Source organism: Meleagris gallopavo, chromosome 14 (assembly GCF_000146605.3).
Source record: "Meleagris gallopavo isolate NT-WF06-2002-E0010 breed Aviagen turkey brand Nicholas breeding stock chromosome 14, Turkey_5.1, whole genome shotgun sequence".
In the NCBI taxonomy this organism is placed as follows: domain Eukaryota; kingdom Metazoa; phylum Chordata; class Aves; order Galliformes; family Phasianidae; genus Meleagris; species Meleagris gallopavo.
In genome coordinates this window covers 2,162,266-2,187,122 of record NC_015024.2, presented here as the reverse complement: position 1 = coordinate 2,187,122, position 24,857 = coordinate 2,162,266, and the positions used below count along the sequence as shown (strand labels likewise).

At 52.9% G+C, this 24,857-nt stretch overlaps 1 protein-coding gene across 1 annotated transcript in view; it reads left to right on the top strand.

The window, feature by feature from the left end:
* The window catches only part of BSN (bassoon presynaptic cytomatrix protein), a 30,768-nt gene extending 21,254 nt beyond the window's left edge, over nucleotides 1-9,514 (top strand). The window contains 1 exon segment of the mRNA XM_031555501.1: nucleotides 9,103-9,514. Coding sequence (XP_031411361.1) covers nucleotides 9,103-9,514 — 412 coding nt within the window.
* Nucleotides 9,515-24,857: the final 15,343 nt, after the last annotated feature.

Genomic DNA, 24,857 nt, shown 5'->3' with positions numbered 1-24,857 from the left:
ACGGTACGGGTGTGTGTGCAACGGTACGGGTGTGTGTGCAGCCGTACGGGTGTGTGTGCAACGGTACGGGTGTGTGTGCAGCCGTACAGGTGTGTGTGCAACGGTACGGGTGTGTGTGCAGCCGTACAGGTGTGTGTGCAACGGTACGGGTGTGTGTGCAGCCGTACGGGTGTGTGTGCAACGGTACGGGTGTGTGTGCGGCCGTACGGGTGTGCATGGGTGGAGGTTTGTGGGTGGTGTGTGGGGCACGGGAGCACCAGAGAGGTGTGCACACGGGATGTGGGTGGGGTGCTGATGTGCAGCAAAGCGTAGGTGTGCATCGGGAGCAGGTGTATGGGGTGTAGGTGTGCAAGCAGAGTGTGTGTGTGTGTGTGTGTGCGTGCATGGCGTGCAGGAGCAAAGTGTAGGTGCAGGTGTGCACGGTGTGCAGGGGCACGAGGCGTGGAGATGCATGCAGGGTGTGTATGCATAGGTGCAGGTGTGCTCGGGGCACAGGAGCGGTGCAGGAGCACGGGGTGCAGGTGTGGGGCCAGGCAACGTGTGGGTGCACGGGGTGCTGGAGCAGAAGGCTGTAGGTGCAGAGTTGGGGAGTGTGGGCATGTGGGGTTGCGGGCACACAGGGTGTGCATGGATGCACAGTGGGTTGCACACTTGGTGGGTGCAGCGGGTGCTTTGCTTGCAGGTTGGGGGGTGCAGGCAGGCGGGGGCTGCAGGGGGAGCCAGCGGCTTGGGGACTGGCGTGGGGTATGGCGTGTGGATGGGAACCGAGTGCTGTTATGCAATGGGAGTGATGTGCAGCCCTGTGGTGCCAAGCTGGTGGTGCCGTGCTTGTAGGGTGACGCTTTGGGAACGGTTGGCTGGGGGCGTCCCTTTAAAAAGCAGACTCTAAAACATCTTCATCCTTTTGAGAAAAAGAAAGGTGAAGCGCAGAAAGTTGCATGGAGGGATGCGATGGGGCCCTGCAGCTCTGCTCCTGTTGGCCCTAGTTCTGCTCCCTGGACTGGGAGCACTGCTGGGCTCAGCATGGTGCCCCACTGCTCTGAGCCAGCTCTGTGCCAGCTTCCATAGAGACAGCATGAGAAAATAACCCCCTGGGGGATATTCTGTCCCTTTTCCTTTCCGTTTTCCCATTTTCTGTTGCTGAAGAATCTCCGACTCTTTAGCCTCCCACTCTCTTCCAGCCATAACTTGTTCGTAGGCTGCTCACAACGCTTCAAGATTAAATGCTGGCACAAAAGGGAGGGTGCTGTTGGGGGAGTATGGGGGTGTTTTCCTTCCTCCCTCCTTCTCTCCTTGGGGCTGTGCTGGATTCCCCAGCTGGGAGCAGAAGCTCCATGGCTGCTTTGTGGGAGCAGGAAGGTGGCAGAGCCTGGCGTAGGGTTGTGCTCTGCCTTTCTGGTGAGCTGTGAGTGGTTCCAACATTGGAGCCTGGCTGTGGGTGCACTGAGGGATCCCTGGGCGGATGTGGGAGTCCAGCACAGCTTGGACCCACTGCCACCAGCAGCGCTGGACCACGCTGTGTCCCCACTGTTCTGCACCATAGGATGGAGCACCCCGAGCCCATGCACCAGCCCTGCAGAGCCACGGGGCTCTGGCTGTGGGTGCAGGGCTCCTGCAATAGGGCCAGTCCATGAGCAGGGCACGCGGTGCTGGAGCCCCCAGGGAGAGCTGTGCAGAGGCCGAATTGCTGCTTGGGGTTGCATCCCTGAATGGGGATTTCCAGCATGGAGTGATAGCAAGTGGAGGCTCAGAGCACAGTACTGGGGTGATGCTGCCTGGTGCAGCCCTATGCTGGTCACTGCTGGGTGCTAACGTGGATCTGCCTATCTCTTAGGAATCAAAGTAATGTTTTCCTGGCTCTTGCTCACCATAAGGCTGGTGCTCTAGAGAAGTCTGCTGTGCTGCTGTGCTAAGTAAGCACATCTGTGTTTGTACGAAGCGTTTGGAACATCAGGAGTGCCAGTGCTGGGATTAGGTGGGGAGAAGACCAAGTCTGCAGGATTTCAAGCTCATAAAACTTATGTGTCATGTCAAAAGAGCACAGAATGGCTCACTCGGCTGATGGAGGCAGAATATTTGCTGTGTTAGACACAGCAGCTCCATGGCCCTGGGTGTGGGAGCACCCCACGGTGCTGGCTGCCTCCTGAGCTCCCCTGTGAGCGTGCTCGTCCATATCCACAGTGCTCAGCACACACTATCCATGCCTCTATTTCCAAAACAAACACACAGACCTGCAGTCTGCCTGGTGAGTTCGAGTTTCCTGTGGCTGGAAGGAGCCCGGCGTTCCCCTGCAGGCGATGCTGCCCGTAGCTTTGCTGTGCCCAGGGCTCGTGCCACACAGCTTCTGCTGACTCCCCCATCCCGTGGATCCAATGCTCCACCCCGCTCCCACATCAGTGCATGTGGGGTTTGGCATTGGGAGTGCAGCTCGGGGTGCTTTGGAGGGTGCCTGCAGCTGAATGCAAAGATCGGATTGTCACGTTCTCAGCTGCAGGCAGAGCAGAGCTGCTCTCTGCCGCTCCCAGGGTTCGCCTCCCTAAATACGTGTGCTCTGAAATGCACTTTTTTTTCCATTTCACTATGAAAGATGAGATTACTTTTAATTTCTTTTCTTCCAGTCCTACTTAAATCAACTGTTATTTGGCTCCACAGCTGGGCTGAGGAACCGTGGGAGCTCTCACCTGTTTCTCATGAAGCCCACAGGCTGATGTCTTTAAATGCACCTATTAATCTTCTTAGAGAGACAGTGGTTGCTTGGCTGGGGGGAGGGAGCGTTCCTTCTTGCTTTTCTTTCTTTAAACACTAAAATCTGAGTGAAGTGGCAAAGCTGATGGCTTGGAGCCTTCCCAGGTACGTCTGTGGTGTGGCCATGCAGTGATTGCAGCACGTGCTGATGTTCGGTGGCGTTGCTGTGGGTTGGCAGCTCGCTGTATGCCTGTCCTGCTCTGTGCTGCTTGGCCAAGCTTGGGGCATCCAGTGGGTCCTCGTGGGAAGAGGTGGTAACAGCTGGGTAGGTTTTAGTAAGAAAACTGTGCTTTCCTGGATAGTGAGGAGCCTGCAGGGAAGGCACACCCGATGGTAAAAGGATGGTCTGGTGTGTGTCAGACTGGCAGCAGGCCGTGCTCTCCTTGAGATACATTGCTTTTTCCCGTGTTTCCTTACCAGCTTTGTCTCACACCCACGGGATCTGGGATCTCTTTTCACTCGTTCACAGCACAGTTCCATGTTGGACGGAGCAGGGCTGGCTATTGGCACCACGACTGCCCTGCCATTGGTCCAGGGAGCTGCCAGGCCTCGGTGTCTGTCCCTCAGACCGTGCAGACCTCCTCTCGGAGGAGCATCACGAGAGGATGGTGAGCTGGGCATCCTCCTGCCTCCAGCACGACCCTGTGTGCCAGATGTCTGCAGCAGATATGCTGGAGCACACCGTGTCAGGGCTGCCTTCTCCAGTGCACCCGACGTTGCTGTACGTGAGGAGCAGCACTGGGTTCTGCTTGCAGCACCGCAGAGCACCCTGTGCTGCTCAGCGTCTGCCCCTCTTTAGGGCAGCTCTTTGGTCCTAAAGAGTGGAAATTTCCATGCCAGTCCTGTCTTCCTGCATGTCGTGCTGCTGTTTGCTCGGGTCCAGAGGAGTTTGCAGACTCCTAAACCCTTGGTTACTTTATTAGGCGTGGATTTGACTGGCTTCATTCAATTATAATAGAGCATCAGTCCTTGTTTGAGCAAAGAAGATGGTCTGTATTCCTAAGTTATCCTTCAGCTTAGCCTGGGAGAAGTGGTGTCCAGAAAAATCACTAGGAGAAAACTCGAGCAGCTTCTCTAAAGGAGTTCTCTTCTACTTTGTGTGCCTCTCTTGTCTCAAAGCATCTCTGAGCTGTGCTGCTTATTAGATTAGGATCTGATTCCTCTTGGCCGTACCACCCGGTTTCAGGAAACCAGTGTCGATAATTGCCAGCTTCATTTTACTTTTCATTAAGTAAAAACGCCATCCAAAACACTCTGAATTAACAAATTATCACGTCTGTCTTTTTCTTCAAAACGCACAAACGCAGTCAGATGGCTGCTTTGTGTAGGAATAGAACCATGGGATCACCCAGGTTGGCAAAGACCTCTGGGACCGTCCAGCCCAGCCGTCCTCCCACCACCAGCACTGCCACATCCTGCACTGCTGCGTCCCCAAGGCTCTTAAACACCTCCAGGTGACCCCACCGCCTCCCTGGGCACTTTAGCTTGAGATATTGAAGTTGATGGATTCTCTTTTTGTTATTGGTAATGCATTTATTCATTAATTTTCCTCGCCTTCCTATTGTAAATATCACATTTGCACGCACAAATATTCATTCCTTCTGAGTTTGGTTTGCTGTTTGTGCTCGAGCTCCCGATTCAGATCTCCTGGAGCCAGGAGGTGCCCCCCCGGGATAAGCAAACCTCAGCACTCACTGCCCATTGCAGCCTGATGGCCTCTTCCCCATCCATGGGACCAGAGCTTCAGGGTGGGAGCACCTTCTGCAGGAGAGGGGTTTCTGACAAACACAGCCTGAATGGAGCTCTCAGCAGAAGGTGCTTGGTGGTGTGGATCCCTCCTCCTTGCAGGGTTGGTTTTCCCCAGCATCCTCGTGACATGTGCAGTGCTCAGAGCTCTTTATGGAGGACATCACTGAATCCTTAGAGTTGGAAGGGACCCTTTAGGCCATCTGGTCCAAGCCACTGCAGTGAGCAGGGACACCCACAGCTCATCAGTGCTCAGAGCCCCTCCGGCCTGAGCTTGGTTGTCTCCAAGAACTGGGCACCACCACCTCTCAACAGTGTCTATCCCTGTTGCCTCAAGCCCTGTTGAAATGATGTCCTCTCTATTGCTCTTCCACACCTTAAATGTCAGCTCTCTTGGTAGCACGAAGCAATGAAGACCAATAGAGGATCCACAAGGCATGGGGAGAAATTAGAAGGACAATGACAGGATGGACAAAGACATGTCTGGGGGATGGTAAACACGTGCCACTTTTTCATGGATGGAAAACAAACAAATGAATTTGGTTGGGTGCAGTCCTTGATGTACCCAGCACAGAGCAGTGGGCTGGCAGCCATCTCCCTGCACCTCGCTGCCCCTACCCACAGCCCACGGCACGGCCAGCCTCATTTCCTCTCATCCTGTCTGCATCGGGGCTGTTTTAGCAGGGTTTTCTTCCCTTTTTCTAAAAATATGAGTTGGTTTCTTTCTGGTATATCATTACTGCCTCTTTTTTAAGAGTGCTTCTCTTCCCGATGGATCTTCCTATTTTTTGTGCTGAAGTGAATGTTGTTTCTCGTTCCGGGCTGAGTTCAGTTGACTCAAGCTGTCACGGAGATGGATAATGATACATTTTTTGCATCAGCTTTAATTCTGGAACACGGATGGAACTCATCCAAAATAGAGCCCTACAGTCTTCCTGGCTTCTCAATGGCAGAATGCAAAGCTATTGCTGCCGGGGTGGGGGCTGGAGGAGCGTGGGGAGCTGTAGGTGCTGCAGAAAGGACATCCAGCACGGTGCTGGTGGAGCCAACCCCGAGCTATGCACAGTGGGCAGCAGCTGCAGCGATGCCTCCAGGCCCCGGACTGGTTGGAGCCTGAAGCTCCAAAGAAAAAAAAAAAACAGACCTCTGTGTGCAAAACCAGAGCTTTGTGCCGCTCTCTGGGGCGGGGGCAAAACCGGCAGCAATTTGAGGGAACGCGCTGCTCTGCTCTTCCTTTTGAATTGGTTTCCAGAATGTGATTTTCCCAAAATAACTTAATTGCGGCTTTTTGTTTGTTGGTTTATTTATTTTTTTTCCTTTGTAGAATGTTCTATATTTGTTGATGAGCGTTAAATTGACGTTTTCTGAGAACTGTCCAAAATGGCTTCAAGAACTCTTGTGCAGTGCCTCCTTTAGAGCCCATCACTGCGCACGGTTATGGTGGCCGCATCCTGTGTGTTACTCTGCATTTCTCAACCTTGGATTTCACTATCCATTCCGACAGAGCTTTCTGAAGCTCTCTGTTAGGCTTGAGTTTGGGATACACTGAATAAACATCCCTACCTGCTTCCTTGCTAGGCCATTCCTGAGCAGAGCCCACTTCTCCCGTGGCAGGACTTGGAGAACGCTCCTATGTCAAGAATTGACTGCTCTCCTCCATGCCAGGATTCCAAGATCTCAAACCACGAGATGGTTTCCTTTTATTTGCCCACATCTCCCTCCATTTTTTTCCCCCTATTTCTTTCTAACATTCCACTGACTTGGCCAAAAGCTGTCTGTGAGTGGAAGGGCGCTCATCACCTTTTGCTCTTTGGCTTCTTTGCACGGCCCCAACAGATGTGCAAGACATGAGTTCTGAAGGCTGGTGGATGGATGGCACCTCCTGAGCTGCTTCCATTTCCTTGTTAGCACACTTTTTCCGAGCAAAAACCATTTGTGCCAGTTAGAATGGCTCAACCATCAGGGTTGGGAAAGGCCTTCAGGTTCTTCAGGTCAAGCCGAGCTGCTCAGCCCCATCACCAAACCATGTCCTGGGGGTGGCACCATCCCTGGAGGTGTCCGAGAGCTGTGGGGATGTGGCACTGAGGGACGTGGGCAGATGGTTGGACTGGTTGATCTCAGAGATCTTTACCGATCCCGATGGCTCTGTGATCCACCACCTGACTCTCAGTGTCTGCGCTGCTTTGGTGGTGCACCAGGAGAGGCGCATCGCTTCGGTGCTCTTCGCTGGCAGGAGCTGCATCTCAGGAGGGTGGAGCAGCCCCAGAGCACGGAGCTGCACAGCATGGGGTTTTTCCACTGCTCGCAAAAGTAATTCAGTCAACACTGTGGCCTTTCGCAGGAGCGCGTGTGTTGGCATCTAATAAAATCCCCTCTGACAGTTCCCCGTCGCTGCTTCTTGTCTTCTGCTCTGCTGTCTGTTCCCTAACCTCTCCGGAGCAGAACTGTTGTCAGCTTTGTGGCCTTGTGCTGGTTTTAAAGCCTCCAGTACACACAGCTCCAGCACGAAATCCATCCTGCGTAGCCATAAGTGTAATTAAGCACTTGTATTCGTGACAGCGCCGATTTTGAACTGTGTGGCCGCTGCCTTTTTTTTAGCAGCTCAGAATCTAATGCAGAACTCCCCACCTCAGATGCGTTCTCGGGGCCGGGAAGCTGTCGGCTGCGATGTTCCCCAGCCCTGCAGAAGTCTCAGCGAACCCCGTGCTGTTTCACTGGGAGTACAACTCCTCCTGCTCCGCTCCCTCCTCGCTCCTAAATAGGTTATATTCGCTGATTCTTAAAATCAGTCATGTGGATGCTCACATCAGGTTTCAGTCAAACCAAGTAGGTCAAATCTGCGCTCGTAGCAGAGCAGCTCCAGTCCCTGCTTGCTCACCAAGCCTCCATCTTCTAGCTGTCCGCATCCACGCGTTTCCTCGCTTCTCATGCTGTATCTTGGTTTGCTGTCTTCTCATCCCATAGGTTTTGCTGTGGGGTCATGCGTTTTCCTTCTTTCTTTGCTGGCAGAAGAGCTGTGCTTGTCCCCAGGCTCACTGTGCTTGTCCCCAGGGCTAACCTTGGTACGGAGCCAAAGCTGAGGCTGAAGTCAGGGGATATCTGCTTCCCCTGCTCCCTTGAGCCCCTCCATGCGTCATATCAGGTGTCCCAACAGGACTGAGCTAGCTTGAGTTAGGTTGGAGCCATTCTCTTCTACTGCCTTACCCTAGGAATCCCCGCAGCGGAATGCTGTGCCGATGTAATGGGATGGGATGGGGGTTGTGGACTGCCTACCCTCCTGCATTGTTTTCACCCTTCCTAAAGCTGATGGCATCTCTTCGCTTCATGACAAATTGTGTTTGTGTGGAATGGAAGTCTAACCGGCACAGCTAGAACGTATTAGAGGCTGGGCTGGGGGAGCTGTGGCTGTGCAAAAGCAGTGCAGCCCCCACCGAACTGGGGGAGTGCTGCAGCACTGAGATGCCTCAATTTAACTGTCCGTGAGCGGTACACCAAAGGGCATTCCTTGGAAACAGGTCTGCAGCCAGGACACGGCTCCATCAGCGTCTGCAGCTGTAGTGCTGTGCTGTTGGCAGGCCGGTGTTCCCAGATGAGCAGCGACTTCCTGAGCCCAATTCCCAACTATCACCATCAGCACAGGGCTGACGATGCGCGGGGTGGTGCTGGGATGGACAGGACAGTGCCCACATCCGTGTGCTCCCACACCTCCATGCCCTGCACAGAGCTCTCCTTTCACACAAGGGAAGCGCTTGACCGAGATGAGGGGGGACCCAGCACTGCTGACAGCGGTGTTGCCAGCTGCAAAACGCAGAGAACTACCAATACCAAATGCTTCTCCCTTTGGAGAACCAGGTTTCAATCCACAAATTCCCAAAGTGCTGTTTTAATATTTGTTTTCATCCGAGTTCCTATGGCTGTGGCAATGCGCGCTTTCAATTTCATTAGTTTTATGCATCGAACTTCCCTCTTTAAACCCTCATAAGGTCAGGCCCTGCTTGGGTAAATCATCAATTTATTACATTTGAGATTCCGGCTAATACTTTTCCTTAACCGGCTGTGGATGGCAGTGAGGGCAGCGGAGCTTCTACCTGCATGAGAAATACGTGTGGGTTTTTTTATTACTTATGTGCTGATAAGCTCCAGATTACGGCGGGTTTGGGTGACAGAATACTGACATCCACTTCTCCCACCCGTAAGCGATGCGGCCCATGCTCTGCACAGCACGGGATGGGGCACGCGGGGCTGCACCTCGGGCACAGAGATCAGGTGAGGGCTAAATCCGACGTCGGGCAGCAGGAAAGCCGTGTGCTCGTGGGGGATGCGGAGCCACTAAGCTCTTTAATGGCGCTGTCCTTGGGAGTATCGTGGGAGCTGGCAGCTAAAGCCCCTGCGTCTTCCGGGGAAGGAAGGAGGTGGCATCGCCGCGGTGAGGATGGGGAAAAGTGGTAGGACAATCATTCAATGGCAGTACGGTTGGGATGGAAGGAACCTCCCAGCCCCGGCCGTGCCGTGGTGCCAGCTGCCCCTCAGCTCAGTCTGCCCAGAGCCCCTCCATGGCCTGGGGCACCGCCGAGCCTCTCCTTACCCGTATGTGTTTTAATGGCATTCCAGCACGCCGAGGAGACCGGAGCAGCTGGACCGCGCGGCCGGACAGCGATCGGCACCGCCCTCCCTGGCGCAGGACTCCGAAAGCCCCCGTGAGATGCGTGGCCGTGGGCAGGCAGAGGGACCCCGCAGGACGCTGCAGGTGGATCCCCACAGCCAGAGAGCCAGACGGTCGCCGTCGGCCTCTCCGGAGCGGGGCAGCACTCCCACCTCACCCTATTCACTGCCCCAGATCGCGCCCCTGCCCAGCAGCACCCTCTGCCCCATCTGCAAGACGACGGAGCTCACCTCGGCGCCCAGCCAGCCCAACTTCAATGCCTGCACCCAATGTCACAGCAAGGTCTGCAACCAGTGCGGCTTCAACCCCAACCCGCATCTCACTGAGGTAACGTCTCTGTCATCCCGGTCGGGCTTTTAAGTGCGAGGTTTTGGCAGCCCTGCCTGTGGCAGTGGGGTTGGAGCTTGATGATCCGTGAGTCCCTTCCAACCCGAGCCATTCTATGATTCTACGGTTGAAGCATTATGGGCTGCCAGGGAGCGTGATGGTCACATTTTCCTTTCTCCGAGATGCTGCGCCTTTGCTTTTGGCAGCTGTAAAGCGTTAAAGGTGTTGTTCTTGCTGGCCAATCAGTGGATAATTGCCATAATATGAACTGCCATCTGGGGAGAGGAAGGTGTGTTACTTAGGAGGACATGCTGGGGCAGCCCAGAGGTTCTGAGAGCTGGGGCTTCTCAGTGGGATGCTGGGTGCTTGGTTGGGGTGGCCATGCACACGGCGCTGCCATGAAGTTCTGGGGCTCAGCAGTGGGAGAAGCAGTTCTTGGTGCTTCCAGGATATGGTCATGGTTGTGGTTTTGGGGTGAAGGAGTCGATTCTGGCATTTCTCTGACCTGAGATAGTGTCACACTCTGCAAGTGGAGGTGTGAGGTGGGTGCGTGGTGGCAGATCCAACCCTGCACGGGGCTCCCTATATAGGGGCTCTGTTGGAGGTCCCCGGATGGGGTGGGGGGCAGCTGGAGGCTCTGGCCAGGAACCTGCTGCAGGGTTCCTCTCTTGGGCTTAATGCTTTAGAAACTGGGGAAAGCAGCTATGTGACTTCAGGATGTTAGGAAGCAGGATTTGGGCACTCAGGTCAGCTGGATGCATAGGTTTTATTGGAAGTGGTGAGCAGTCCCCATTTGTCCCAACAACCAGAATCTACAGTTTCTAAATGCCACTCTCTGGGAGGGGCTTTCCTGTCTGACTCCTTACATCCAGGCAGTGCTGCAAGGCCACTGCATGCTGTTCCTGGTGATTTATGCTTCCCTTTTGCTCACGTATATATTTTCACGTGAATAGTTGATGGTTTCTACTCTGTGGCTGCGGTAGACGCATCTTTCCAACTTCTCTTTCTGCTTTCAAGGCTCATTAGTGGGATTCAATTATCGGGAACATCATATTTTCTAAGAAAGCTGAAACCAAGGAAACCAAAACTGTGTTTTACGCAGCAAATCCTCTTCTGCACGATCTGTGGGCTGCCAGAAACCACGAGTTGTGGGGGGGTGGGTAGGGGCAAGGCACTTTGACCCTACTGCTAGGTGAGGCCTTGTGCTCCAAAGGATGCGCATTTCTTCCAAACCACTTGTGTCTTTTTTTATTTCCATCTTTTTTTTTTTTCTTTCTCATATGTCTCAGCAGGCATTTGGTTTCTGAGGCGAGTGGTGCACGTATGCCCTTGCAGTCAGCTGCTGGGGCACCTTGTGGTGTGGGTCTGCCCAACTGCTCATGGAGAGGTGCTATCTTCTATTTGGTTTCTACCTTCCAATTAACTGAGCATCAGCTCATTCTCATCTCACAGGGCTGAGCAGACCCATCCCTGTCTGTGTTGCTTGTGGTTTGACATGTGGGTAATGGTATTCTTGCTCTAAAATAAGTGCTCCCATAGCTTTCCATTTTGTAGCAGAAGGATGCATGAGTTTCCTCACTCATTCACTTATTTCTGAAGGTCAGAGCCCTCGCTGTATTTCAGGCAAAAGGAAACATGAAGCAGGGAGCAGTGATGGCATCATTAAAGGCTGGTGGTGAAACGTGAAGAAGTTATGGAACAGAGTGGTAAAATCTGACTGTTTGCTTGCATGCCCATGTATGAAACTGGCTTTGGAATGGAGGTGCAGGATTCTAAACACCATCACCTACTCTGGTGGGATTATTCCTTCCCGTTCAAACTATTTTTCCCCTTAGTTTTCTTCTGTCTCAGAAGGGTTGCTTTATTCTTTGGTCAGACAGTCCTGCTGGGTGCCAGGCAGAGCAATGCCATTAGAAAACTTTCTTTCCCTCCATCTTCTGCTTGCTGATGCTGCTCCCACGGCACCCTTCGGCTGAGTGATCCCGCAGCACGTTCCTCTGATTGGATTTGCTCTGTTTGGTACAATGAGAGGAACCTGCAGGCATCCTATCTGTTGCTTGTGGCTTTGGAAGCGTCGCAGCGCAGTGCTGATCTGAGAAACGAACGTCTGCGCTGTTCTCTTAAGGTTTTTTGTTGGTGCTGTTTGTTTCTTTTCATTCGTTCCCTCCCCCTCCCAAACAATATAAGGAGAACATTGACAAGAGGTTGGTTTTGATCTTAATCGAGAGCAGAGCTGCAGCGTTTCAATACGTGCTTTAATTTGTGCCGAAACGATGCTCACCGTGTCTAATGGGTTTGCTTGGGACTGTTTGGGGATTGCAGAGAATCCCTAAGTTCTTCCTTATGTTCCTGCGATGCTTTTCTCAACTGAGGATTGTGTTCATCAGATGTGGTTCATCAGTTTTGCAATGCACTTGGTAGAACTTGATCTTTCCAAGTGGAAGGAGCGCATTTATGCACCTGCCTTCCCTTCCCATTGCCCTGCTCTTTGCATTCCAAACAGAATGTCTTGCTGCATCAAGTAGGGAGAATGCCTACAGACCAATGACCTTCCAATACTTGAAGGGAGCGGATAAACAGGAGGGGGAAGGGCTGTTTGTGAGGGTGGATGGTGATAGGACAAGGGGAACGGTTTTAAACTGAGACAGGGGAGGTTTAGGTTGGACATCAGGAGGAAGCTTTTCACACAGGGGGTGGTGAGGCACTGGAACAGGTTGCCCAAGGAGGCTGTGGATGCCCCATCCCTGCAGGCATTCAAGGCCAGGCTGGACGTGGCTCTGGGCAGCCTGGGCTGCTGGTTGGCGACCTGCACACAGCAGGGGGGTGGAACTGGATGAGCGCTGTGGGCCTTTGCAACCCAGGCCGTTCTATGAGGCAGTGTGATTGCACTGAACAACTCCTTATGTTCTCGTGGCATGAGAATATCGATGGGAGTCGTAAACCTGTCTCCCTGCACCAACAGGTCGTGCATGCCCCTCACCTCTCCGTCCCCTTATCTCCACGCCAAGCCCTTGTTTTGTCTTGTATCTGCAATGCCGTGCCCAAGGATGTTTCTCTTATCTCCCAGTTGGACTTTTATTTATTTATGCTCTATCTTTTTCTAAATGGGGGTGATTAGCACTGAACAGAGCAGCTAATAGGAAGCTGGAGAGCAGCGCTCGTGCTTGCCCAGGCTTTCTAAATATAAATGACTTGCTTGCCTCTGCAGCACTGCTGCAGACAGAGCAGGGGCTTTTGCAGCCATGCACGGGTTGTCTGCACGATGGATGGATGGATGGATGGCCGCCCAAGTCAGAGCCAACAGCAACAAAAAAAGCTGATGAGTAATTCTGGCTGTTCCTCCCCATGTGCTGCCTTTCGCTCCTCTCTGCGCAAACGATTCCGATAATGAGAAATCCACTCGAAGAAAATGTCACCGTGCGACGGGCAGAGTGCTGGCTGCTGATGGATGGTGCTGGTGTTGCTGGCGAGTGGGCTGTGGGAAGGCAGGTGATGCACTGCCCTGGGAGCAGACAGGGACCAGAGGAGAGTGGTGACAAACCCCTGGAAGCCAGGCTGTGGTGCTGCAGGGGCTGGGAGGCAGCCTGCTTTCTGCTTGGCGTTTGCTTGCCTTGTCCCTGCCCGGTGTGACTGAGTGCTGCCTGCAGGACTGGGTGTTCTCCAGCTCCCACCTCATATATCACTCCATTCGCTTCAGAAAGGAATCCAGCCACAGACACGCTTTCCTCCATCCGTGGGCTTCCAAAGGAGAACCCCGCCTGGGTGATGGATGCCGTGGTTGTGTTCTCTGGAGCAGCTGGGGCAGGGTTGGTGGCTCCCTGTGTGTTTCTAAGCTGTGCTTATTTGCTCCCAGTTCTCTCCCTGGGGTGTGCCAGTCGTGGAATGAGCAGCCCTGTGTCTGCAAGCAGTGTGGCAGTGGGTGAACCTGCTGAGGTGTTCCTTGCAGCTCTGGCTTCAGCCCCACAACCTGGTTGCCCCTGTTTGAAGGCCAGCATGCAGGGATGCGGTGCTAACTGGGCTATGAAAAGTGGTTATTTTAGCTCTGATTGAAAGGCTGCTTTATCTGGATGATAAACCTTTTGACTGGGGACAGCCGAAGGCTGGGATTTTTCTGCTCTGGATTCAGTTGGTGTTGTAAATACGCCGTGCTGTTGGTTTGGCTTTCTTCTCCAGGAGCAATCAGTGCAACGTTGTCAGAATGTCTCAATAGGGGAATTTGGAGAGGGAAATGTGGTCGTAATGGGACAGGAACAAGCAGTGCTGCTGCACAGTCTGTGGGATGACAGGTTTGCTGAGATGGGTTAAGGGAGGGGCTCAGTGCAGCCCTGCAGCAGCTGGAGACCAGTGTGGGGACAGCAGTGCCCTGCGGGCTCTGTGACCATGTTTCTACCCATGACACCCCAAGCACCCTCCTGGCCGTCCCACTGACCGCCTGCTCCCTCCCCACAGCTCAGGCACCCTCCCTGCACGCAGTTCTGAGCCATGGGGCCAAATGCTCACTGCCAAGGGTGGCTGGAAGCCTGCTTGGAGGAGACCTGCAGAGGGGCAGGACAGCGCGCATCAGTGTGACGAGAAGGAAGCTTTGGTGCCCCATGCCCTTCTGATGAGCACGACACACCGTATTCCCCTTACTGGAAACAGAAGCACAAACGCTCGGGCTCCTGCGTTCAGCACAGTGTAGATTATTGTGAATCATCCAATATCCTTATCAGAGCGCTGCAGACGGTGCTTGCATCAGTCACAGCACGGCCTGCTATCAGAGTCGGTGGCAGCTCTCTTCCCATTTAATTGCTGCAAGCATGCAGCTATTTGAAGCCCTGTCCCCGAAGAGCAAAAGAGCTTGTCACTGCATGTAACTGGACTTTGCAAGAAGTGTGGGCTCAGCACAAGTCCCCCACGAAGGATGCAGATGTATAGGCATGCATGTATAGGGCTGCACGAGGCTGGACGTGCTGGGGTTTGGTGTGGGGATGTAGCCAAGCTTGGGGCTACAGGGTGGGAACCTCAAGGAGGATGGTTTGATATTTTAGTCTGGTGATGTACTGCAATGCACGAAGGTGTAGGCAGGCAGGGAGCTGCAGGTGCTGAGCTGCTGCAAGAGGAGCGGGAGGAGAGGTGGCTGCAGCTCCTCAGGAGCACAGCTCCAAACCCAGCCCAGCCTTTGCTCTGTCCACATGTTGTCCTGCTTGGTCCCTGCTGTGCTCCCTTTCACACCGTGAAGTGTTTCTGCCCTTGCTGCCATCCTGTGTTGCTCCATCCCATCTCCAGCACTTGCCTGCTGCATTCTCCCAATGCAACCATCTTAAGCAGAGCGTGGTGCCCAGCAGGTCACATCCAGGTATGGTGGGAAGGACTTGTTGAAAGCAAGTAGTCTGTGGCACCAGCCTCTCTCAGCATCCAAGGGAAAGTTGAATTACCTGAATTTCTGGATTCCTCAGAAACCAGCATGCTTCTTGTTGGGAGAGGCTTGTCCCTATTGAGCAACCTCTCAAGCCTTGAGCAGACTGAATATGTCGGTGCTTGGCTGAGCTCGGCACGCAACCGCACGACCAGCTTGTGCACCATAACTCATTCTTCCAAACTCTACCTTACGTTCTGACCTGCCGTATTAATTTTCCAGATGAAATGATTGTGGCTTTCAGATTGGAGAGTGCTTTGAAAAATGTTACCAAACCAGCACTCTGCTGCTGCCATCTGTCTTCTGAGCGGCTGCTGGGGTGCTGCTGCTTGCTGGCAGCAGACGATGGTTATTGCCATAGTGGATTAGGGATTGTAAAACCACAGCACTTCTAAAGTTCTGTTTCCTGTAAGTACTTCTGGGTGCTGAGCTCTGGCTGGAGGCAGGTGTGCAGTGTGAGGTCCCAGGATAGGATTGCATTGAGGAAATGCCCCCTGGGGGCTGTGCACGGCCTCAGCAGCATCACTGTGGCGTGCCCCCCACCTTCCCCACCCGTTATCCATATCCTCCACCTCCTCCACTGCTTTCCTATCCCTGCAGAGTGCCAGGCAGGGGCTGTGTGGAGTAGTTCCCAAACAGACAAGCGTGTGGGCAGACAAAAGCTAATGGGAAGGCGGTGTTTATTTGGATGCAAAATGCTTTCTGCCTCGGTGCAGGATCCTGCTGCTTCTCTCTTGCTGATCCAGCCCTGCCTTGCAGCTTGGGTCTGGCTGCTCACAAACCTGCTGCTGTTTGGCTGGAGCCTTGGCTGTGCAGCACCCAGAACTGGAGAGCTCTGCAAGATGCAGGGAGCAATGCTGCTGCACATCTGACAGATGTGCTGTTGGTCAGAGCCCCTGTGGCTGGTGGTCACACCTGAGCTGCCTCTGCTTGGAGCTGGGGCACTGGGACAAGATTTATGGTTTCTCTCCAGAAGCGGTTCCTAATCGGCGTTTGGAGCCTGAAGTAAATCAAAGGGGAGGTGAAATCAGTTTGAATGATGCAGTTTGCTCTTCTTTATTTTCCGTTTAGTCTGGATGGATGCGGTCCCCAGCTTGCACGAGACATCCACTAGCTCTGTGCTGTTTGGCTGGGGTGGCAGAGCTCGGAGCTGGGGGCTGCCTGGGGCTGGAGTGAGAATCACAGAACCGTGGGGGTTGGGAGGGACCTGCGGCAATCACCTCATCCAACCCCGTGCTAAAGCTCCTGCACGCCTTCTGCAGGGCATCCTCTTTCTGAACTAAAGGACGGGGCACCCAGGCACCCACCTGAAGCAGTAGGCGAAAAGCTAAGGAACCAGAAAGACAGGAAATATTGCCTTTGGGCATTTTTCTTCTTCTTTTAACTGAGTAGTATTTTTATTCTACATTTTTTTTCTCTTCTGTAGCAGTTTTTGGTTTTGCAATCGAGGACTCCACCCATCCTTTGAGCAGAATGTAGCCAGCTTGTGCTGTAAGCTCCGCTGGGGTTTCAGGTGGGGCTGATGGGTTCTTCATACATCTCCCGAAGGCAAATCTCTGATCTGGAAAGGAGCAGAGCTGAATGACTTCATGTTCTCTTTGTGTGGTGCTGGAAGAGGACAACAAACTCTTCATCAGAAGGCATCCTGTGCAGCTTTCTGAAGTCTGCTGGGTTCGATCCCCACGGCAAGCAAGAAAATGGTGATTTAAACAACCAGTTGGGAGAGGTGCTTCATGGCGTTGGTGTGGGAATGGCTCATCCAGACAGGTGCCTTGGGCAGGAATCTGCTCTCAGGCTGTTTTCATGCAATACCATACATTCTTGTCTCAGGAGAAAGGAGCAGCAAGAAGTGGGCTTAAGCTGCAAGGAAGAATTAGGTTAATATTTTGGGACTGCTCTCTAACCGTGAGGACAGTTAAGCTAAAGCCCTGCTATTCCCCCTTGCAGTGCCCACCCAGTAAATCCACAGCGGCTGGGAGGTGTAAGGACAGAATTAGACAGCCATCTGTCGGGGGAGCAGGCACCTCCTGCAGAGCCTTCTGCTGCTGCAGGACACAAGGGTGAAGCCCTGCAGCCTTCAGCATGGGTTTGCTGGAGCCGAGCACGGTGTCAATACAACCCAAAGCCAGCAGCATCTCCTGGGAGAAGCAGGGTGCTGCAGAGAGCAGGCAGGGCTGGGCCCCTTGGGTGGGGAAACCTGCCCTGTGCCTCCCACCTGTGTGATGGAGAGTCCTATGGAGCATGTGGGGTGCTTTCTTTTGAATGCCCATCTCATTCTGGTTCCACCTCATGGGGCTCTACGGCTCTACTCTTTGGGCGTGGTGAGTCCTGGCACCTTCCCTCTCCAGCAGTGCTCCTGCAGCACCAAGATGGATCCTCCAGCCTTCTGTGCCCCATTGTGCTGCTCCGCAGCCCTTTAGCTGGATTGTGGTCACTTGGTGAAAGACCTGGGGGGAACTGTGCAGCCCAAGTACCCAACAGAAGCAGGAGAGGAATGCACCAGTCCTACTTTGTGACTATCTAATTGTTCAGTATTTGCATCCACTAAGCAGCACAGGGATCCAAACAAGGGCACAGGCCATGTGAGTGATTTCTGACAAGATCAGCCCAACCATGGGTAGCACATGCTGCTGCTCTTTCGGCCAGTGCTAGAAAACAAGAGGCTGGTTTGGGTTTTGCTTTAGGTTGGTTGTTCAAGTTGGTGTTTGTTGGTTGGGTTGGTTTTTGTTGGTTAGTGGAGTGTTTTGGTTGGTTGAGTTGGTGTTGGTTGAGTTTTTATTTTGGTTGGGTTGGATTTTTATGTTGGTTGGGTTGGTTTTGGTTGATTGGGTTGGTTGTTTGGTTGGATTTCTGATTGTTACCAGTTCTAGAATAGACCTTTTCACCCAGAATCATTCATTACCCTGAGGAACTCAGTGTAGGAAGACAGTTAGTATTTCACAGTGAGGGTGCTTAAGGTTCTCACATCAACTCTTAACTCTTGTTTTCCCTCTTTCTACCACTCGTCCTCCCATCTCCAACCACTGCACACACACACATCTGGCCATTATTGCTCGGGTTCCTGCTGTTCCCTTCTGAAGTTTCTTGGTTGCTCAAGGCAGACCACAGAAGTTTGAAGGCTTCCTGCCCTGCAGAGCTCTTTTCTTATGTGCTTGTTGACCAAAGCTTGCTTCCAGGCATGGGGTGAAGTGTTACCTGTAGAAACCCTATCAACTTTGGGGTATTGCAGGACCATCACATCTCTTGCTTTTTCTTTCCTATGACTGTAGATTTGTGTTTTGCTGATGGTGTGGCTAGCTGGATTGTGAATTATTCATGGCAGGGAACTTATCGTGTTTATCTGGAATAATTGTGTAATTAAATCTGTTTATGTATGTAAAGAGATTGTGCAGTGTCTTGTCTATCTTCAGGCCTTAAATGCTGTAAGTGCATTTATTACAAACTGATTCATAGAATCGTGGAATCATGGAGTCATAGGATCATTTGAGTTGGAAGGGACCGTTAAAGGTCATCTAGTCCAACTCCCCCGCAGTGAACAGGGGCAGATGCTCATCCCAGCTGGTTCACTCGGAGGTGCGTATTGCACTGGGGTAAGTGGGCACAGCTTGGCCGCTTCCATATGGAGAGGATGGGAGGCCCCAGAGCAGTGTCTCTCCAAGGATACTTTGGGCTATTTATGTCCTGCCTGAGCACCAACATGAGCCCCCGTGACCCCAGGCTCCTTTGGTTGTGCAGAAGCCCAAGTTACGGGGACCCGCAGGCGTCCAACTGCGAGCCGCCTTGCTGCAGGGAGCCGTAATGGCAGCCAGACCAGGCAGAGCCATCCATTACGCTTTCTGTGACCTTGCACTGAGGTTCTGCAGCCTCAGGGCTCGGAGCTGCACTTAAAGCACGTCCACGCTGCCATCTCACGAGGTTAAAGCCCAGGGTGAGCTTTCTGCCATTCCCCCCGACCGCGCACAGAGGAAAGCACCCTCCGAGCACATCCCTACGTCCAAACCTTTCGTGTGTTCCCGTGGACGGGGAACAAAGGCTGTCTAAACAGGAGCTAGTGAGGCAGCAAATCGCACAAGAAACATTCCCTAATGAAGCGGAAGGACTTGTCCCTTCGCCTGGGGCAGCAGCACTGCGGGCGCGTGGAGCCGGGCAGCGTTGCACAGCGAGGGGCCCTGCACCCAGGGTGGAGCGGCAGTGACACGCAGGCAGGGCAGAGCGCAGGGAGAGGTCTCCTTCCTCTCCTCCCGGCCTTTAGCCCTGCTTTGGGCAGGAGAGCGGGGCCGGTGCTCAGCGAGCGGGCGGCAGCGATGGGGAGCTCGCCGGGGGAGCGCTGCCTGGTGTGGCACAGCCGATCGAGGTCAGTCCCAGCACTGCTTGCTGGTGGGTTTGGGAGTGTTTGCTGAGTGTGCCTGCTGTGGGTAAGGAGGGCTGGCAGTGGCGTGGTGGGATCGCTGCGTCCTGCATGACAGCCCCAAGATTGGGGTGAGTGCCCAAATTCACCCAGTGCTACCAGGGAGTGGGCTAGGGCTAGAAGTGGGGCATTCATGGCACCTGGTGCAGAGAGGGGCAGCCATCCCCAGGATGGAAGGGCACTGTACGATGGCAAAATGTGCTCCAGGCAGCGTTTTTCCAGTCGTGCTCGTATGTGAGCAGTGATTTCCTAGCAGGAGCATGTTACATCCACTCTGCCACCCTTTCCTCTTCTGTTTACAGCAGAGATGACAACCACTTGTGATTTCTGACAGTTCTGAAGCATTATCTTAGTTCGAGGGGTGCTTACTAGAGAAAGAGGCTTATTTGGGGGAAAATTAGTTAATAAATGACTAATAGGATGAAATGGCACCGTCTTATTCCCCAGCTCTGCTCTCTGGATGAATGTGGGCTCCCATCTGTTGTTTGCAGTGGAAGGGATGAGTCTGGGGGTTTGTTCCTCCCTCTCGCCAGCACAGGCTGGCTGTTTCCTGGCAGGCACTGGCAGGATGGCTGCTGGTGGCTCGGTGGCTTCTGTGGCTTCCCCTCCTGGGCAGCAGTGCCGAGGTCTGGGTTTGCTTTGTTTTGTTGTCTTTGAAGAAAAAGATGCGCACAAGACGGCCTTTTTCCAAAGCACATTGAAGACACGTCCCCTTGTCAATTAAATGCCCAAACGCTGCTAATTGCACGGCCCCTCCGGAGTGCTGCATCCCCGTGTGAGCATGCATTGGAATGTGACCAGCAAGCTCCAGCCCACGCCTCTCCCTGCGCACATCCGCGTGGTGCTGGCGCCTTGCGCTCGCCTGCTGGCCCCAGGGCTGCTCGTGGTGCTGCAGAGGGAGAGAGCTGTTGTGTGTGCTCCCCCCAGACCGAGCCCGCACCGATGCAGCGGCATGCTGCAGCCCCCCGGGGAATGATTTACAAGCCTTTTGCAAGCAGGCTGTGCGCCCTGTGCTAGGCTGTCCCTGTGCTGCTGTAGGAGAAACGGGCAAAACTTGGGCGTAGTGGAGAGAAGGGCCGTTTTGCTGACAAGCTGATTTCTTTAGACTGTGGCTCTTCAGCTGCAAGCAGAGCTGATGAGTTGGAGGCATGTGAGGACACTTGAGGCAGGTTCTGGCAGCTCTGCAGCAGCAGGAGGAGGCCGGGATGCTGCAGCGTTGCTCTGGGACAGCACCCACCGATGGCACTGCTCTTCATCCCATGCATGGCACGCTGCAGTGAGCTTCCAGAGCAATGAGCTCAGCACCTGCAATTCCAAATTTCAGACTCCATTTTGTTTGCACTGCCCTGGGGGTGTTGCCGCCCAGGGAGAGCACTGAGGGAGCTGTGCCCCTCTGGGCTGGCTGCAGGAGATGGGGCTCTGGGGCTCCTGCAGGCCTGCAGCTGAGGGCGTTCTGCTGGAGGCTGGCTGCTTGCTAGCTCCAAATGTGGTTTTTCATGACTATGCAGACTATTAAACAAGTGCTTGGGGCAACTTGGAGTAAACCCCCATTCCTTTTCTTCTCGTTTCCCATCAGCACGTTGTGCTTTCCAGCTGGCTGTGCACTCCCTGATGTAAGAGGCTGACCTCAGATGGGAATGAACAAACCCCACTGGAGATGATTGGGGAACTGCTCTTCCCAGCCTAAAATAATCATTTCCAGCGGGTTGGATGAGCTGTGCTCCCTGTGGCACAGGGCTGTGCTCTCAGGTCTCCTAAGTCATAAATAGGATCATCTAATGCTCTCCTGTCCTCTGCTGCTTGTGCAGTAGGACAGTGTTCTGTGTGACCTTCGAATAGACAGCTTGCAGTGAAGACAGAACTATTCTTTGTGATAATCCTAAATTTTGGCTTGAAGACAGTCTTGGGCATTTATTTGAGAAGTCCTTCTGCTTGCAGTTCACTTTGAGGCCTCTCCTGTGTGCTGCAAAGTCTGCGCCCCACGTGGACGATGCTTTCAGAGCTATATTGTCTTACCTCTAGGGAACAAAACAGCCTGCTCACAGCGGATGGCACCAAGCTGTGTAGAGTTGATGTGCCCAAGGGGCAGGATGCCATCCAGAGACCCAGGCAGGCTGAGCTGTGGGCCCGGGAGAACCTCCTGAGGTTCAGCACATCCAAGTGCAATGTCTGCACCTGAGTTGTGACAACACCTGCTATTGATACAACATGGGGGATGTCAGGATGGAGCAGCTCTGCTGAAAGGGACCTGGGGTGCTGGTGGATGGCTGCTGGACATCAGCCAGTGCTAAGCACGGTATCTCCATCAGCTGTGGCACAGCCAGCATGTGCTACATATCCCTGCCCCATGGGCACGTTGGGCAGGCAGATGGATGACACCATGGCTGTGTTCCTACCAAGTGCCAGTGAGGGCTGGATGGCTCCAACGTTCACAGCTAGGATGGATTTGGGCACTAAATCCTCTCTAGATGAAAGGCTGTGTAAGTTTTGCCTTCCTGAGCCTTGTACCGAGCCCAGCAGCATGTGTATAATTTGCTTTAATGGTTAGAAACATCTGCTGTTAAAAGTGATGCTTAATATATTTGGCTTCCATTTCCAGTCGTTCGTTCTTTTCATGCTCTTTTCTGCCTAATTAAGAACCTTTTAGTACCTGACACTGTTTCTAGTGAATGCCATAATCAAGTCACTTCTTCATCTCCTCTTTGATAAAGCAAAAAGATCAACCTCTTTAATTCTCCCATTACAGACATTTTCTCCTAGAATCCCTTTCACAGATCCGGCCCATATCCTCTGTGGAGTTGTGCTCATCATTTCAAAATGTGGGCATGGCACTGGTTGTGGTTCTGGAAGGGCTCCCTCACTGCTGGAGGTGGAACTGAGCTGTCTGCATGCTCACCAGCATCGCGCTTCATGCAGGACCCATCTGCATCCCTATTTATCCTTCTACCAGATGCTGTTGTAGGTGATGTTACCGTGGTGATGGGCAGCTTACTGGAGGGGTACCCAAGCAGTGGTAAGCCCCCGTTGTCCTCCAGATCTGCTCTGAAATCTGTTATAGCCATATCTTATAGTCATATTCTATAGGATATTCTTTTTTTTGTCAGCATACCAGACATTGCTTGGTTAAAACACCTTTTGGGCATCACTTCTATTCATTGCTAATACCAATTCTACACTCTTAGCGAGGAATAAAATCAAGTTTGCTTGCCTTGACCTATTTTCCCAAAACCACATTGACTGGCATATCTGCTTGCCCTTCAGTTCTCTGCTGCATGACTCCAGTGTCATCTTTCTCTCCTGGATGGATGTCTGGCTGGCTGGCCTGTCAGGTCATCCCCTCGTGCCTTGGGTATCCAAGCAGACAACTCTTCCAGACCTCTAAGATTTTCTCAGTATGCTTGAAGATGAACATTGGCTCGCAGCAGCTTTCTTAGCTTTCAGAGATCTCTTGGATGCAAAATTATTCAGATCTGTCAAATTTAAATATCCTTAGTGCTGGTAGATGTTGTTGGATGTTCGTCTCAGTTGCTAATAAGCTGGAAATGCTTCACCCTTGTTATGAGCATTATCCTGCTTCCTTCCAAACGTTCACCAGCAGTAATTAGCGCACTTATGCCCTATCTGTCTCATTAGCGCTTTACTCACTCCATCCATTAATGAACCCATGTCCTTCCTTGGACAGCCTTTGTCCCCGCTGCACTCGATAAAAGGACCCCGAGAGACTTTTGTGCAGTTCCTGCGTTTTGCTGCAATTCATGCACTTCACAGCTTCCCCTTCCCATCAATCAGTCGGTCCCGGTGATGCTGAGCTCTGAATGCTGTTGATTTGCCACCTCCAGCGGTGCCCTTCATTTTGCCCAGCAGTCACATTCCCTTTTAACCAGCCTCGCTCGCTCCCCGTCGGGGCACTGGTTTGGTTTCAGAACCATTCTTTACACCCCGATTCCCTTTGTGGTTTTCATTATTCCCCCACTCAGATTTCCTCTTGCTGGTTACCCAGCATGGATGTAGAACTGGTAAGATAACTTCTTTCTATTCTCATCTCCATTGCTCTCCCATTTCTCCTCCTCGCTGCAGTCAGTCTGCCCACACAGGGGGAGGCAAGGCAGCCAAGGGGTCCATCAGCCCCCCAGGGCTACCCTGGCAGCTTGTCCATGAGCCACGCTTGGCTTGCATGGCCAGCAGGAGCCAGAAGGCACCTCCCATTGCTGGGGAGCAGTTCTGTGCTGTGGAGATCTCTTCCCCCAATTTCTACCTAGCCCCAGGGTCTTAAAGTGTGGATAAGAAGATTACACAGAGAGGCAAGATTTGCATTTCTTAGATACTGGGAACTTTGTGGAGAGAGAGAGAACCTGAATAGAAGGGATTGGTTCTCCCTTAATCAGAGCTGATGGAGATGGCATGCAAAGCTGATGGGATTTGGGGAGCTGCTCTTTTGAAATAGCATTGCGGGAAGAAACTCCAAGGGATGAGAATAAGTTTAAAAAAAAAAAATAAAGGAGGAATTCTGCACGTCTTTGGTTCGTGGCTCAGATTGGTGATAGCAAGACCATGAGAAATGACAAAACTTAATAAATAGCAGTAGCTGCAGCAACCCAGCATGGTGTAGCTGGTTTGTGTGGCGCAGTGGTTTGGGCAGCACTGTCTGCATGTGGTCCCATTGTGCTCAGGGTCCAGAGGAGGGATGGGGAGCAGAAGAGAAGAGGTTTGGGGCAAGCAGTGAGCAGAGCAGAGAGCAAGAGGAGCTCGGTGCGGACATGCAGCCAGGTCTGTAGGGCAATGGAGTGAGCTGTGCTGGAGGCCCAGGGCCATGTGTGGGGCAGAGAGCAGGGGAGCACTTCTGTTCTGTTTGGCACCATACCTGCTTGTCTTGGAGCATTCTGCAGGCATGGTTACCCTGCAGACTGTGCTATACGTTAATACTTGCACAGCTGCTGAGCATCCTGGGGATTCCTTGTTTCAGAAGGCTCGCAACTTTAATACAGCCTCTTTAATTAACTTAATTCAGACATTGGCATGTTACCGGGAATGTCTCAAGGGGGGAAAGCCTTTCATTTATCACCACTTAGCCAGGGAGCACTATACTTTTCATTTGCATCCTCTTATTCGTCGTTGCAAGAGTGAGAATTAACCTCTTGCTCCCAGGCTGGCATTGTGCCTGCCCAGTGAGAAGAGAAGCTGTTCCCCCCACCTTCAGCATCCCTGACCTTCTGCAGGCCCTACGCTCTCCTGGAGGGGACTTCATTCTGGTCCCCATTCTGCCTTTCGGGGCAAGGGTTTGGGAGGAGGCTCCATGGGGTTAGTGAGGCCAGAGCGGGAGGTGAGTTGGGCTGCCAGGGCCTTCTCCCCCTGTTCTGCAGCATTATGCAGGGCCCTCTTCCACCAGACGAGCACTGGGAGGGGTATGAGAGCCTCATCTCTAGCAAGAGCTTCATGGCAGAAGCCTTGGAAGCAAAACAATGCTAATTAAAGCCTGCTTCAGCACAGGCATGTTGTACCTGTGACAGATGGGGTCTGTTCCCTGTGATTGCAAGATAATTTTGTGAAAAACACAGCGCTGAAATGTGTGG